This window comes from Bufo bufo, chromosome 6 (assembly GCF_905171765.1).
Source record: "Bufo bufo chromosome 6, aBufBuf1.1, whole genome shotgun sequence".
NCBI lineage: Eukaryota > Metazoa > Chordata > Amphibia > Anura > Bufonidae > Bufo > Bufo bufo.
Genome location: NC_053394.1, coordinates 56,768,980 through 56,784,096, shown reverse-complemented (window position 1 = coordinate 56,784,096; position 15,117 = coordinate 56,768,980). Strand labels below are relative to the sequence as shown.

Genomic DNA, 15,117 nt, shown 5'->3' with positions numbered 1-15,117 from the left:
TCACATCGTCCTACCCCCAGGGGTGCGTTCAGCACTCAGGTGGTGGCTTTCGACCCCAACCTTGAAGTCGGGGAAATCTTTTCTCCCGATCTCATGGACGGTCATCACAACTGACGCCAGTCTCCAAGGTTGGGGCAGAGTCTTCCCGCCCCGGACAGTCCAAGGTGTATGGTCTCAGTCGGAATCCAAACTGCCCATCAGTCCCTTCTTTATTGGGCCCCTCTTCTGAAGGGCCAGCCGATCCGGGTACAGTCAGACAATGCCACAGCAGTGGCTTATATCCATCATTAAGGAGGAACCCGCAGTCAAGCAGTGATGGCGGAGTCAGCCAAGATCCTGCGGTGGGCGGAGACTCATGTGCCAGCTCTTTCGGTGGTCTACATTCCGGGAGTGGAGAACTGGATGGCGGATTTCCTCAGTCGGACGGACGGTGGACCCGGGGGAGTGGTCTCTGCACCCGGAGGTGTTCCAAGCGATCTGTCTCCGGTGGGGCCAACCAGAGGTGGACCTGATGGCATCCAGACTCAACCACAAGCTCCCCGCCTTCTTCTCTCGAACGAGAGATCCCAGGGCACGTGCAGTAGATGATCGCTTGGAACACCTCCGGGTGCAGAGACCACTCCCCCGGGTCCACTGGGTTCTCCCTGGTGTACGTGTTTCCACCTCTCCCTCTCCTGCCCCGAGTCTTACACAGAATCAAGATGGAGGGCATCCAAACGATCCTCATAACTCCGGATTGGCCTTGGCCTTGGTATACAGACATTGTTCGTCTCCTAGGAGACACACCATGGCTCCTTCCGCTCAGGCCCGATCTTCTCTCTCAGGGTCCTGTCTTCCACCAGCATTTAGAGTCGCTACGTTTGACGGCGTGGCTGTTGAAACCGCCATTCTGAAGCAACAAGGTTTCTCGGTCAGGGTCATCCGCACCTTGATTAAAGCCAGGAAACCGGTGTCGTCCAGGATTTATTACAGGACTTGGAAGTCCTTTTTGCGTTTCTATGAGGAACGTAGACTCCCCCAGCTACGATTCTCTCTTCCTGCCATCCTTTCATTTCTGCAATCGGGTCTGGATTTGGGCCTTGCCCTGAGTTCCTTGAAGGGGCAGGTGTAGGCGCTGTAAGTTTTTTTCCAGCATCCTCTGACACTACAGGCTCCGGTTAAGACCTTCCCGCAAGGGGTGGCTCACACCGTCCCTCCTTATCGTCCCCCCTTGCCTTCTTGGGACTTGAACTTGGTTCTGGGTTCCCTCCAAGCGGCTCCATTTGAACCTTTAGACACAGTTCCCCTCCTTCTCACTGCCTCTGTTCTCTCCTGGAAGGTTGCATTCCTGGTGGCTATCACTTCCATCAGGCGCGTTTTGGAGGCAGTGCTTCCCTGTAAGGAACCCTTCCTTATTCTGCACCAAGAAAAGGCAGTGCTCCGACCTATTCCTTCTTTTCAGCCGAAGGTAGTCTCTTCCTGCCATGTCAACGAAGACATCGTTCTTCCGTCGTTCTGCCCCTCTCCTTCGCATCCTAGGGAGCGGGCTTTCCATTGGCTGGACGTGGTTAGAGCTCTCAGGATTTACTTATCTGTCTCGAGAACTTTCCGCCGTACGGACTCTCTGTTTCTCCAAGGTGACGATTGCCAGGTGGATCTGTTTGGCAATTGCCGAGGCATACCGCTCCTGGGGCAAGGCGCCGCCCCTTGGTATGACGGCCCACTCGACCAGGGCGGTGGACGCGTCTTGGGCTCGCTTCCACCAAGCTTTAGCTTCACAGCTGTGCAAGGCAGCGACGTGGTCATCCTTGCACACGTTCACCAAGTTTTACCAGGTGAATACTTTTTCATCAGCGGACGCTGCGCTGGGCCGCAAGGTCTTGCAGGCAGCAGTGTCTTGAGCTTCCGCGAGGCAGTTTCCATGGGGGTGTGTTCTTCCCACCCCGTGGACTGCTTTGGAATGTCCCACGGTCCTGTGTCCCCTAATGATACGAGCGAAAAAATGAGATTTTTGTGAACTCACCTGTAAAATCTCTTTCTCGCTTAGTTCATTGGGGGACACAGCTCCCCCCCATTGTTTTCCATTATGGCCGCAGGTGCTGGTGGTTTGTTTGCCAGTGGGGTCCTCAGTTTGGTTCGGTCCTTCCGGCATTATTTCTGTTCTGGTTGCTTTTATGTATGTTTTTTTTCACCTACTCCTACTGCTTGGGCACAAACTGATTTGCTCTCTCCTGGCTGGAGGGGGTATAGGCGGCAGAGGAGGAGCTAACACTTTCTAGCCTAGAGTCGCCTCCTAGTTGCAGCACAGCTATACCACGGTCCTGTGTCCCCGAATGGACTAAGCGAGAAAGAGATTTTACAGGTGAGTTCACCAAAATCTCGTTTTAGTGGTACACACAATTCAATGAGAAAAAAGTGTGACATTCAGTAGCCACCCTTTTCTCTGGCTCCACCTATACTCCCCCTTTTAATATGGTGTTAAAGGGGCATTCTGGTAGGATGAAACCCTATCATCCACGGGATAGGGGATAACTTAGATCAGTGGTGGGCTGACCGCTGGGATCCCCACATATGAGAGGCCTGTACCCCCAATATGTATGAAGCATCATGTTGAGGATACACACTGCCGCTCTATTCATATCTATAGGACCACTCGAAGCAGCCAAGTAGCCTCCGGCCGTCCTGTGAAGCTGATTGTCGCAGCAGTGCTCATGTCTGACCTGACTCTCCATTTATTTCGGGCAGGCAGGGTCCACATTCTCATGATTCCACTGCTGCCCACCGATCTAATAGTAATAGATAACTTTATCTAACCGGAATATTTATTTTCTTTGAACCTGGAAACTTCTCTGACCTTGTGCCTTTATGTTATTCATGGCCCAAACTAAAACCACTCTCAAGGGTTAATTGTTTATTGCTTACAGTACTTTGAAATGCCCATTTTATTGCTTTGTCTATCTTGTAATGCTTTCTTCTTTGTTATCCAGGATTAGAAGCTTACGTTTGTTCCAAAAAAGCGCCCCATCTGTCCACAGATTGTATTACAGCTCAACCCTATTCACACCAATGAAGCCGAGCTCCGATAATAATCTTTATATTTATATAGCGCCACCATATTCCGCAGCGCTTTATCATTTATATACATATACAAATAAAGTAGACATTGCAGAATTTGGGCTCATGCACACAAACGTATTTACTTTCTGTGTCCGTTCCGTTTTTTTGGTAGACCGTATGCGGAACCATTCATTTCAATGGGTCCACAAGAAAACGGAAGTTACTCCATGTGCATTCCGTTCCCGTATATCTGTTCCGCAAAAAAATAGAACATGTCCTAGCATTGTCCGCATTATGGACAAGGATAGGACTGTTCTATTAGGGGCCAGCTGGGCCGTTCCGCAAAATACGGAATGCACACGGACGTCATCAATATTTTTAGCGGATCCGTGTTTTGCAGACCGCAAAATACATACGGTCGTGTGCATGAGGCCTAACAGGCTAATATACAGTTGAAACACTAGGAGAGAGGTCCCTGCCCTCAAGAGCTTACAGTCTATGAGGAAATGGGGTGACGTAAAGTATCGCAGACCGAGCTTCATGCACTAGTGCATTGGATGTGGGGATTACTGCTGGATATACATTTTCTAATCCTGTACAATCCCTTTAAGGTCTCTATTATATCGCTAGACATGGGGACAAAACAGAAAAAAAATGATCCTATTTTGCGTTTCCCAGATGATTTCAATTATAGTAAATCTTTATTTATTTATTTTTTAAGGAAATTTGCAATTCTTTTAAAAAATGCCCAGGCGTTGATGTGCAAAGGTAGTGAACCGTCTCAGGTAGTTGTAGTACTGCTCGATATGTGTGACAAGATGAGCCAAACTGGAGCCGATCTCCTCCGCTACGGACACAAGGAGTACAGAGCAGAATTCATGATGGAACACGCTAATATTTTGAGGTATTGTGCTTATATTTGGCCAGTAAACAGTGTAAAGCAGCTCACCAGTTAGAGCAAGGACCCCGCGCTGACCGTATGGCACCCAACACCATAACAATGCTTAATCAGGGGGAAAAGTGATGCAAACCTTATAAAACTCCGGAAAAAATGACAGCGCTGTCTTGTGTGGTTCACATATCCATAGTCAGGGCACTTGTCAAGCAATGTATACTATGGGGGAAATATATTAAAGCTGCATGTGTCGCATGTCCTGTTTTGCACAAAAATGTAGGGGGTCATTTATGAATAGAAATGCTCGTAGATCTGTCGCAGATTCTGCGACTTCTTCCCCTTCCACAACATGTACGCCAGTTGTAAAAAAGAAAAGGGGGGTATGTATTCCATTTTTTGGCGTAGAAAATTATCTAAATCTACACCAGCAAGGTAGAGGACGTAGATTTAAGGCTGTTAGGCGCCGGCAGTGGATGCGTCTAAGTTATGTAGAGGCCGGCGCCTCTACATAAATATCTTAGGCTCCATTCACACGTCCGCAAGAGGGTCCACATCCGTTCCGCAATTTTGCAGAACGGGTGCGGACCCATTCATTTTCTATGGGGACGGAATGGATGCGGACAGCACACAGTGTGCTGTCAGCATCCGCATTTGTGGAGCGCGGCCCCGATCTTCAGGTCCGCAGCTCCACAAAAGATAGAACATGTCCTATTCTTGTCCGTAGCTTGCGGACAAGAATATGCATTTCTATAGGGGTGCCGGCCGGGTGTGTTGCGGATCCGCAATTTGAGGGTCCACAATACACCACGGACGTGTGAATGGAGCCTTAGGTGCATCAAGCGCCAGCGCAGGGTTATTAAGACCAGCATCTAAAACGCTGGTCTTAATAAATGACCCCACTACTGTTTCCCCCTTTTACAGCACGCTCGCCACTTTTCTAAAACGTTTGCCGAAGAGATCGGGACCTACGTGGGCCGACAAATTTACCAATTCTTGCACCAGATAACTGGCATACATAACACCAGAAGTGTACGCCAGCTTCTTGCTAGTGTAGATTTAATTTTCTGGTAGATCTCCCGAGATGCGCCAAAAATAAGACACTTGTCCATCTTAATTATTTTGGCGCATATTATGCTTCATGTCAGTCGATGAGGTTTTACAACATTTGAATGAATGTGACCTTTGCGGTCTTTGGTTAGTATCCAAATGTAAATGAATAAAACTGACTATTGTACTTTACCTCTCCCGGGCCTGGAGGTGTAGCTTCGGCTACTTTCACACCTGTGTTAGGTGCGGATCCGTCTGGTATCTGCACAGACGGATCCGCACTTATAATGCAAACGATTGTATCCGTTCAGAACGGATCAGTTTGCATTATGAAGAACAAAGTCAAAACGGATCCGTCCAGACTTACATTGAAAGTCAATGGGGGACGGATCCGTTTTCAATTGCACCATATTGTGTCAGTGAAAACGGATCCGCTCCCATTGACTTACATTGTAAGTCAGGACGGATCAGTTTGGCTCCTTATCGCCAGGCGGACACTAAAACGCTGCGTTTTGGTGTCCGCATCCAGAGCGGAATGGAGGCGGAACGGAGCCTTCTGAACGGATCCTTATCCATTCAGAATGCATTGGGGCTGAACTGATCCGTTTTGAACCGTTTGTGAGATCCCTGAAACGGATCTCACAAACGGAATTCAAAACGCCAGTGTGAAAGTAGCCTTCCACTCTCATTCTGACACCGGCAGAGCGCGCTCCCACTCTCTGTGTCGGTGACTGGCTCAGTTCATTAGATAAGCCAGCTCCCTTTTCCTTCATGGCTGATGCAGACACTAAGAAGGGGGCTTGAGGGCCTTTTACACTGCCCGATGCTCAGGCAAATTACTATCATGTGAACGCTCATTAGCAATAATCCACTGTGTAAAGGTGCTGCCGAGTACCCGATGAACGAGCGAAACGCTCGTTCTTCAGGTAATAGGATCTTTCATGTCGTCACCTAAGTTTGTTGCCGGCAGCAGATCGTGGTGTCTAAACAGCCTCTGCTGCCGGCAAACAATGATTGGGAATGAGGACGAGCGATGGCATTAGTGATCTCTCCTCCCCATAATATGGAGGAGATCGCTGCATGTACATGCACCTTTCTCCTCCACTGACGAGCAGGAATGCTTCTTTCCCGACAGTCGCTTGCTACATCGGGCCATGAAAGGGGCCTCAAGTTTATATGTCTGCATTTTAGACAGCCCAGTGCGTGGTGTAATTAGTGCCACATTACCAAATGGTGAGAATCGGCCACCAGATGGCATTGAGCTGTGTCATCGTGATGCCACATGGTTACCACAGTGTAAACATAGAAGGTTTATCAGAGCAAGCGTGAGGGTAACGTGGCGCCCATAGTAAGCGCAACCTGCCGCTCCCTCAGAACAGGAGATTAGGACCCCTGTTCTTGTGTTCGGTGGGGGTAGGACCCCCAGCAAGCAGCTACTTAAAAACTTGTAACAGTCCTTAAAGGGGTTGTACCAAGTATTTACTAAAGCAGACATTTCAGGAGAGCTGACGGGTCCACTTGCAGAATAGAGGAAGTCGCCTTGGAGTCGTGTGACCTGTATAGAAGCGCTCATCAATGGGCTTTTCTATCATCATGGCAGTGACTATTCATGTGCCTATCATTTATTAGTAAGGGGTTTATTATTTTACGATTAATAGTGTCTCTCCTGTATCGGCGCTGGTTTTATTCTGGTCACTATGCAGTAGATCGGCTTTTTCTTGTCTAGTTCAGCAGAGCTGATGCTTTATCCATATGCAGGAGATGTAAGAATATTGGAAATGTTTTATTTATCTCTTTCATATATTCATTATGTTTGGTTCTTTTATTTATTTATTTTTCCTCATTATTTTTGCACCTTTTTATTCTCTTTTCATTATTCTATGTAAGGATCCTGGCCTGCAGCGTAGAAGACTTGGGACGTAAGCACGGTTACTATCTGGATGCATATGTTATGGTGGAGAAAGCAATCTCTGCTGTAGAACAGATACTATACAACATTCAAAGGTCTGCTGTTATTGAGGTAAATACAGATTTTTTTTCTCATAGTTTGCTATTTTTTTTCATTAAAGGGCTTATACTGCACTATAAAATTGATGGGACCACCTCTCAGCACCCCCATCAATCACCTGATAGGGTTAAGGTACTCTGTTGAGCATTGTGTCCTCTTCATTGTTTACCAGGCACAGCACTGTACTTTTGGTAGTGGCTGCACCTGGTATTGCAGCTCAGTCCCATCCACTCTAACCCCTTAATGTTTAGGCCTGAAAAAGCCTTACTGACCAGCATCATTTTTCAGTTTTTTGTTTTCTCTATCAATTTCAGCAGCTATAACGTTTTTTTTTCCATTGGCATGGCTGTCTGAGGGCTTGTTTTATGCGGTAGAAATACTATTATTGCTGTTATGTTTTGGCGTGGTTCGGGAGTACATACACCGTATGTATCGCCCTATAAGACTCACCTGTCCATAAGACTCACCTAGGTTTTAGAGGAGTAAAATAAGAGAAAATATTTTTCATCTGACCTCAGATCAGGCCCCCAGTGTTAATCAGACCCCCAAATGTCAATTAGACCCCCCAATAAGACCCCCAATGTTAGTCAGACCCCCTATATTAATTAGTCCCCAGCTCAGATCACTAATTCAGACCTTAGATCAGACTCCCAATGTTAATCAGACCTCAGATCAGACAAAAAATGATAAAATCAGCTCACCTCTCTTTTTCCAGACGCCGCTGCCATTTCTGAGATCCAGCGCTCCTCCGGCTCTTCCTGCCGTGCTGTGCATTGACCGCTCTTCTGTCCTACTGTACTAATGAGCGCTTCCATAATGGAAGCGCTCATTAGTATTTGCCTTATAAGACGCCCTACCATTTTCCTGTCAGTGTGTCTTAGTCGGTGGAAAAAAAGTTAAATTACAGTGTCATTTATATAATTTTTTTGCTGCAGAAACATAGAAAAAAATTTGATTTGTGTCATTTTTTCTTTTTGTTTTTACAACAAAATTACCTGATAATGAAATTCTTCAGGTTATCACGGACGTGTGGATGCCTAATGCATGTATGTGTATTTGTTATTTTTACAATGGCTTCTTTTATTTTTTATTACATTATTTATAACATTTTTTTTTTAAATCCCATTATGGGATTACTATTTTATAACTTTATTTCACACTTCTAATGCATAAGCTGTAAGGGATAGCTCGCTCTCAGGGGGTCGCAATCACTGACTTCTTAGCAGACAACAGGATTTAATGTCCAAACTGGTGCTCTATTTTGGCACTTCAGAACCCACACAAACATCAACTTCAAAATAAACACCTGCCCGTCTAGGCACTTCCTAATACAAAGTACTTTTCCCTGACTCACCTCCAAGCACAGCTTATAGACAGGGTCTCAGGCTCCAACCTATAGCAGGTCTGATCACCAAACACAAATCCAGACCGGGAAGAGATCTGGCTACACAGCCTCCTGGTCCCTCAGACCTCCTGGCTGAGACCACCCAGAGCCTCACTAGGCCTGTTTCCAAGTCCTCTCTCCCCAGACTGACACACACAGGGTTGGTTTTATCCCTCCTTGATTACAGCAGGTCTCACCTGCGATCACCTCCGGCAAAACACAACACACGTACTGGAAGGGTGTGGACTGGCAGATCCCACTACCAAACCTATCCACCAGTCCAAATAAAAACCAGCCCAGAACAAAATGGAAACAAAACTGTCTCAGCAAACTATGCTTTGCTGAAACCCCTGCAGCTTTCTGGATCTTATGTATCTCACCCAGCTAAGGTATCTAGGTGGGATATAGACGCCTTCCAGCACTTATACTGTGTACATCACCACAAAGCATACACAGTATTAGATAGGAGTGGGCTGATACTTTTGGCAGTGGTTGTGCTAATTGTAAATCAGTCCTATTAACCCCTTAACGACCGCCCATGGATCACAGATTGCTCGATGTTAAAAAAGAAAAAAAGCTACAGCCAGTGGCGCACATAGAGAAGTAAGGGCCCCATAGCAAAGATCAAACCAGGCCCCCCCACAAAGGACAGAAGGGTTTCTGCCTAAACCCTTTTCAATGACCGTTGGGCCATTTCTCCACTGCTTCATTTGCTAAAAGTTGTTCCTTTAGAGGGTAGAGTCCTGACCAAGTTTTCACTTCCAGTAGAAGAGAAGATAATCCCAACTAAGACTGGGCCCCCTCTTGCCCTTGGCCCCATAGCAGTCGCATGGTCTGCCGCTATGGTAGTTACTCCCCTGGCTACAGCTCATCTTCCATTGGCACAATTTGCCATTCTTCCTCCAAGTGTGTGATCTTCCCAAGGAAATACACTAATATCAGTTGTGCCATCTGCATTATACAAAAAGCCAAAGACCTGTAGGGCAGTGACTCAGTAAACAGGGTTGATATATGCCGGGTAACATGACCGGCACTCCACTGCACAGATATCAATTGGTTTTTGTACTTTTTTATCTGTCTGGCATCTCCAGTCTTATGACGTTGTGTAAATAATACGAGTTTTGGTATTAATTTCTACATAAGCCTCACGAGTTGTTGGAATTTTCATTAGTGCAGACAGTCCCCACTTCCTAGAAATATTGGTATGCCATACAGTGATGCTTGAAAGTTTGTGAACCCTTCAGAAGTTTCTATAATACTGTATACATTTGACCTAAAACTGCATCAGATTTTCACAAAGGTCCTAAAAGACAACCAGATCAAATACTTAAGTCAAACATATTAGACCTGGTCATTTATTTATTGAGAAAAATGATCCGATTTCACATGACGTTATGAACCTTTGCCTTTAGTAACTAAACATTTCCGATAATTGTTAATTAGTCCTGCACATCGGCTTGAAAGAATCAGATATTGATGGTCTATCCTGAGGACAGGTTATCAAAATTTTGGACAGCCCCTTTAAGGATATCATTTACAAATGCATCTTTACCACTCATTTTTTATAGGGAACCTGTCACGTTGAACACGGTGTCTGAGCTGCAGGCAGCCGGTTATAGAGCAGGAGGAGCTGAGCAGACTGATGTATAGATGGGAAAAGATTCAGTAAAACTTGTGTTTTATTCATTTATCTTCCTGCTCATTCTGAGCTTTGAAGTCCAGGAGACAGTCCTATCAGTGATTGACAGCCTTCCCTCTATGATTGTGCATACAGAGAGAGCTGTCAATCACTGATAGCTCCGCCTCCTGGACTTCAAAGCTCAGAATGAGCAGGAATGTAAATGAATGAAATACAAGTTTTACTGAATCTTTTCCCATAAATCTATACATCAGTCTGCTCAGCTCTTCCTGCTCTATAACCGGCTGCCTGCAGATTGCACTGCATTTCACGGTAACAGGTTCCCTTGAAGATTAGCTGTACAGTGGCCAAACTAGGATTACAGATGGCGCTATAGGTCTCAGAGTTATTCGCTTATTCGAAATAATAATGGCACATTTTATACAGGCGGTAAATAGATTGAATTCATTGTCATACTGGTCTTTTCCATTCAGTTCCTGTACCCGCTTAAAGGGGTATTCCCATCACATACAATGGGGGCATATCGCTAGGATATGCCCCCATTGTCTGATAGGTGGGGGTTTCTGGGACCCGCACCTACAACGGGAATGGAGCGGGGAGAGCTGTGGCTGGAGGACCCCGGATTTTCCGGGGTCCGTCCACCACCAAGCGCTGCTCCTCGCTGCTCCCATAGAAGTGAATGGGAGCGCACCACGCACGCCCGGCCCCCGCTCCCGTTAATTTCTATGGGGCAGACGAAAATAGCCGCGCCAGCGCTGGGCTATTTTTGTCGGCCCCATAGAACTGAATGGAGGGCGGCTGCGCATGCGCAGTGAGCCCTCCTTTCATTTCCCCGCTCCTGAGATGGTAAAACCCCTTTAAAGGGCGTCTGTCAGCAGATTTGCACCTATGAAACCGGCTGACGTGTTACTTGTGCGCTTGGCAGCTGAAGGCGTCTGTGTTGGCCCCATGTTCATGATGTTTTGATATATGCAAATGAGCCTCTGGGAGTAATGGGGGCGTTGCCACGTTGTGCACGCTGCACTTTGATTGACAGGGCCAGGCATGATCACATTTGCAATCAAAGTGCAGAGGGCGCGGCAGTTGTAGAGAAAGCTGAGCCTCTAGGTGTAATGGCAACGCCCCCATTGCTCCTAGAGGCTCATTTGCATATAATAAAACATCATTTTTCTCAGCAGTATTGACACATAGGGACATGGGACCAACACAGACTTCTTCAGCTGCCAAGCGCCCATGTAACAGGTCAGCCGGTGTCATAGGTACAAGTCTGCTGACAGGTGGCCTTTAAATAGTTTAGCTGTTTTTCCTTGTAATTTGTGAGAATGTCGGTCCTTCTTTAGACATTATGGATTGCTCAGCATCCTGCTTTCATTTGCTTTTCAGGCAGGGGGTATTAGTTTGCCAGTACAGAGAAAACTTGTAAAAATGAAGCTAGATTTTGCTGAACTGTCATTGGAAATCGTCCAGCTCGTCATCAAGGAAGAGGGAGAGAAATTGGAAGAAGAAAAACGCAAAGGAGAACTGCGTGTCATTGTGGAAGAATTTGTAAGGGCGACCCCCGATTGTAACTCAGTGGAGCAGGTATGCGTCTACATCCACGACTTACTGAACTTATCTTTATTTTTACTTAAAGGGATGTGCTGGTTAAGGAAATCATTGGTGTTCTTTGTGTAATGAAGCAATGTTCTAATACACTTCCCGATACCCCCACACTGTCCATTTATAGTGCAGTGAGAGAGCTACATCCCATAACTGTAACGCGTGATTCTTGAAGGGGTTAACTTCCAAAACGTTTTTGATTTTTTTTATCTGCTGAAAGTAAAATAAAAATAAAAAAAAGGACGGGTTGGTTTTGGTCCATCACTATGATATGCCACAAATATCAAATAGATGCAGGTCCTACGTCTGGCACATTCCTACTTCCAGAACGAGCCCCCAAAGTGAAGGAGATCCCACCACATAGGACAGCACAACTGCAGTGGGACTTCCAACGATAGCCGAGCGTGCACACTCAGCTATTTCCAGAAGCTCCATAGAAGTCAATAGAGATCAGGCCGTGTTAGCATGACCACCTCTCCATTAACATAGTAACATAGTACATAAGGCCGAAAAAAGACATTTGTCCATCCAGTTCGGCCTGTCATCCTGCAAGTTGATCCAGAGGAAGGCAAAAAAAAAAACCCTGTGAGGTAGAAGCCAATTTTCCCCACTTTAGGGGAATAAAAATTCCTTCCCGACTCCAATCAGGCAATCAGAATAACTCCCTGGATCAACGACCCCTCTCTAGTAGCTATAGCCTGTAATATTATTACACTCCAGAAACACATCCAGGCCCCTCTTGAATTCCTTTATTGTACTCACCATCACCACCTCCTCAGGCAGAGAGTTCCATAGTCTCACTGCTCTTACCGTAAAGAATCCTTCTCTATGTTTGTGTACAAACCTTCTGTCCTCCAGACGCAGAGGATGTCCCCTCGTCACAGTCACAGTCCTGGGGATAAATAGCTGATGGGATAGATCTCTGTACTGACCCCTGATATATTTATACATAGTAATTAGATCTCCCCTCAGTCGTCTTTCTTCTAAAGTGAATAACCCTAATTTTGATAATCTTTCAGGGTACTGTAGTTGCCCCATTCCAGTTATTACTTTAGTTGCCCTCCTCTGGACCTTCTCCAGCTCTATGTCTGCCTTGTTCACAGGAGCCCAGAACTGTACACAGTACTCCATGTGTGGTCTGACTAGCGATTTGTAAAGTGGTAGGACTATGTTCTCATCACGGGCATCTATGCCCCTTTTGATGCAACCCATTATCTTATTGGCGTTGGCAGCAGCTGCCTGACACTGGTTTCTACAGCTTAGTTTGCTGTTTATTAAAATTCCTAGGTCCTTTTCTATGTCAGTGTTACCAAGTGTTTTACCATTTAGTATGTACGGGTGACTTGCATTATTCCTTCCCATGTGCATAACTTTACATTGTCAGTGTTAAACCTCATCTGCCACTTATCTGCCCAAGCCTCCAGTCTATCCAGATCCCTCTGTAGTAGTATACTGTCCTCTTCAGTGTTAATTACTTTACACAGTTTAGTGTCATCTGCGAAAATTGATATTTTACTATGCAAGCCTTCTACAAGATCATTAATAAATATATTGAAGAGAATAGGGCCCAATACTGACCCCTGAGGTACCCCACTAGTGACAGTGACCCAATCTGAGTATGTACCGTTAATAACCACCCTCTGTTTTCTATCATTGAGCCAGTTACTTACCCACTTACAGACGTTTTCTCCCAGTCCGAGCATTCTCATTTTATATACTAGCCTTTTATGAGGTACAGTGTCAAATACTTTGGAGAAGACCTCCATGGGACTATCAGAAATAGCTGAGCCAGCTCAGTAGTGAATGTAGGGTGGCCATGCATGAGCGGCTGCTCTCCCTTCATTTTGGGTGCCCCATTCTGGAGGTAGGAACGGGCATAACCAGTGATATGCTATAAATGTTGAGATGGGAATACCCTTTTAAGGTTCACCAACATAGAAGAGGATTCTTTACGGTAAGAGCAGTGAGACTATGGAACTCTCTGCCTGAGGAGGTGGTGATGGTGAGTACAATAAAGGAATTCAAGAGGGGCCTGGATGTGTTTCTGGAGCGTAATAATATTACAGGCTATAGCTACTAGAGAGGGGTCGTTGATCCAGGGAGTTATTCTGATTAGAGTTGGGACAGAAGGGAGCCCCCTTAAGGCTGGTCACCATCGGATCTGCTATTGGCTGCTCCCCCCGTTGCTGGATGTTCTGTTTTGCATAATGGGGAGATGCAGCGGTGGCCATGCAGGGATCCGGAGCGACGCGGGTGCCAGTAAGTATAATGTTTACGAGGGGCATTGGGGGGATATTTTAGAATTTGGATAACCCCTTTAACATTGGGCTAACATTCTTCATTTTCTGCAGAGGCTCTGAATGCATGCATGGCCACGATTTAAAAAACTTTAAAACTTTAAAGGGGTTGTCCAGCTTTTCACAAGCGATGTCCTATCCTACAGTATCTGATCGGCAGGAGACCTATAGCCCGCACCCCTGCCGATCAGCTGTTTCAGTGTAGCCCTGACCCTGAACTACACAAGTTTGTCCACCGCGTAGTGAATGGCGCTGCAGTAACCAGCTCCATCCCCTGCCAACCTGATAGTGATGGCCTAATAAGTGGGACCACCCCTGGAGAAAGCGAGCATCCTGAAATTAAAACTTTTGAGCCACAATACAGTATCGCCCGCTATACGTCCCATTTATGGTCTCATCTTGAAGTTATGTAATACAGGCTGGGAGATGGAGCTAGAATGTAAAAGGGGTAAGTATTTCTCAGTATTTGACAGAATAGAATTAATTGGATCCAGAGAATTTTTGTGGGGTCAGAAGGTTACCTTTTTCCTTTCCTAGACAAATATGTGGACAAGGTCTGACAGCTTTCACGATTAATGCGAGGTCCTCCTGTCAATGCCCTATCAGAAGTCCATGCTTCACTGGAGCCATGTGTATGATGACGGCAGGAGCTGTCTATAGGTTTGGTTTGAGACAAATATCCCCCCGGCTCTTCTGCATTGCAAGATCCTGAATATACATAAGTAGTCATAGGCTTAAATGCCTTAAAACCCAAAGGAAATTTCCTTTTACAATAAATGTATAAAAGTTTCCATATCTTAATGTAACATGAGATGTTTCTTACTGCTTTGTACTTCTCTTTACTTAAAGGGAAACTCCAGTGAAGACCATGATTCCTCTTGAAATTACACATTAAAAGGACTGCGTCATCAAAACATTTTTTTGTTAGGGTACTTTCACACTTGCGTTTTTCTTTTCCGGCATAGAGTTCCGTCACAGGGGCTCTATACCGGAAAAGAAATGATCAGTTTTATCCCCATGCATTCTGAATGGAGAGTAATCCGTTCAGTTTGCATCAGGATGTCTTCAGTTCAGTCGTTTTGACTGATCAGGCAAAAGAGAAAACCGTAGCATGCAACGGTTTTCTCTCCGGCGAAACAAACTGAAGACTTTTCCCATAGGTATGTATTAGCGCCGGATCCGGCATTCAGAATACCGGAATGCCGGATCCGT

At 45.9% G+C, this 15,117-nt stretch overlaps 1 protein-coding gene across 1 annotated transcript in view; it reads left to right on the top strand.

Moving 5' to 3' along the window:
* The window catches only part of CFAP46 (cilia and flagella associated protein 46), a 226,770-nt gene that overhangs the window by 142,409 nt on the left and 69,244 nt on the right, over positions 1–15,117 (top strand). Inside the window, exons 39-41 of the mRNA XM_040437700.1 lie at positions 3,758–3,940; positions 6,866–6,998; positions 11,393–11,590. Of these exons, the coding sequence (XP_040293634.1) occupies positions 3,758–3,940; positions 6,866–6,998; positions 11,393–11,590 (514 nt within the window). The remainder of the gene's footprint in view (positions 1–3,757; positions 3,941–6,865; positions 6,999–11,392; positions 11,591–15,117) is intronic.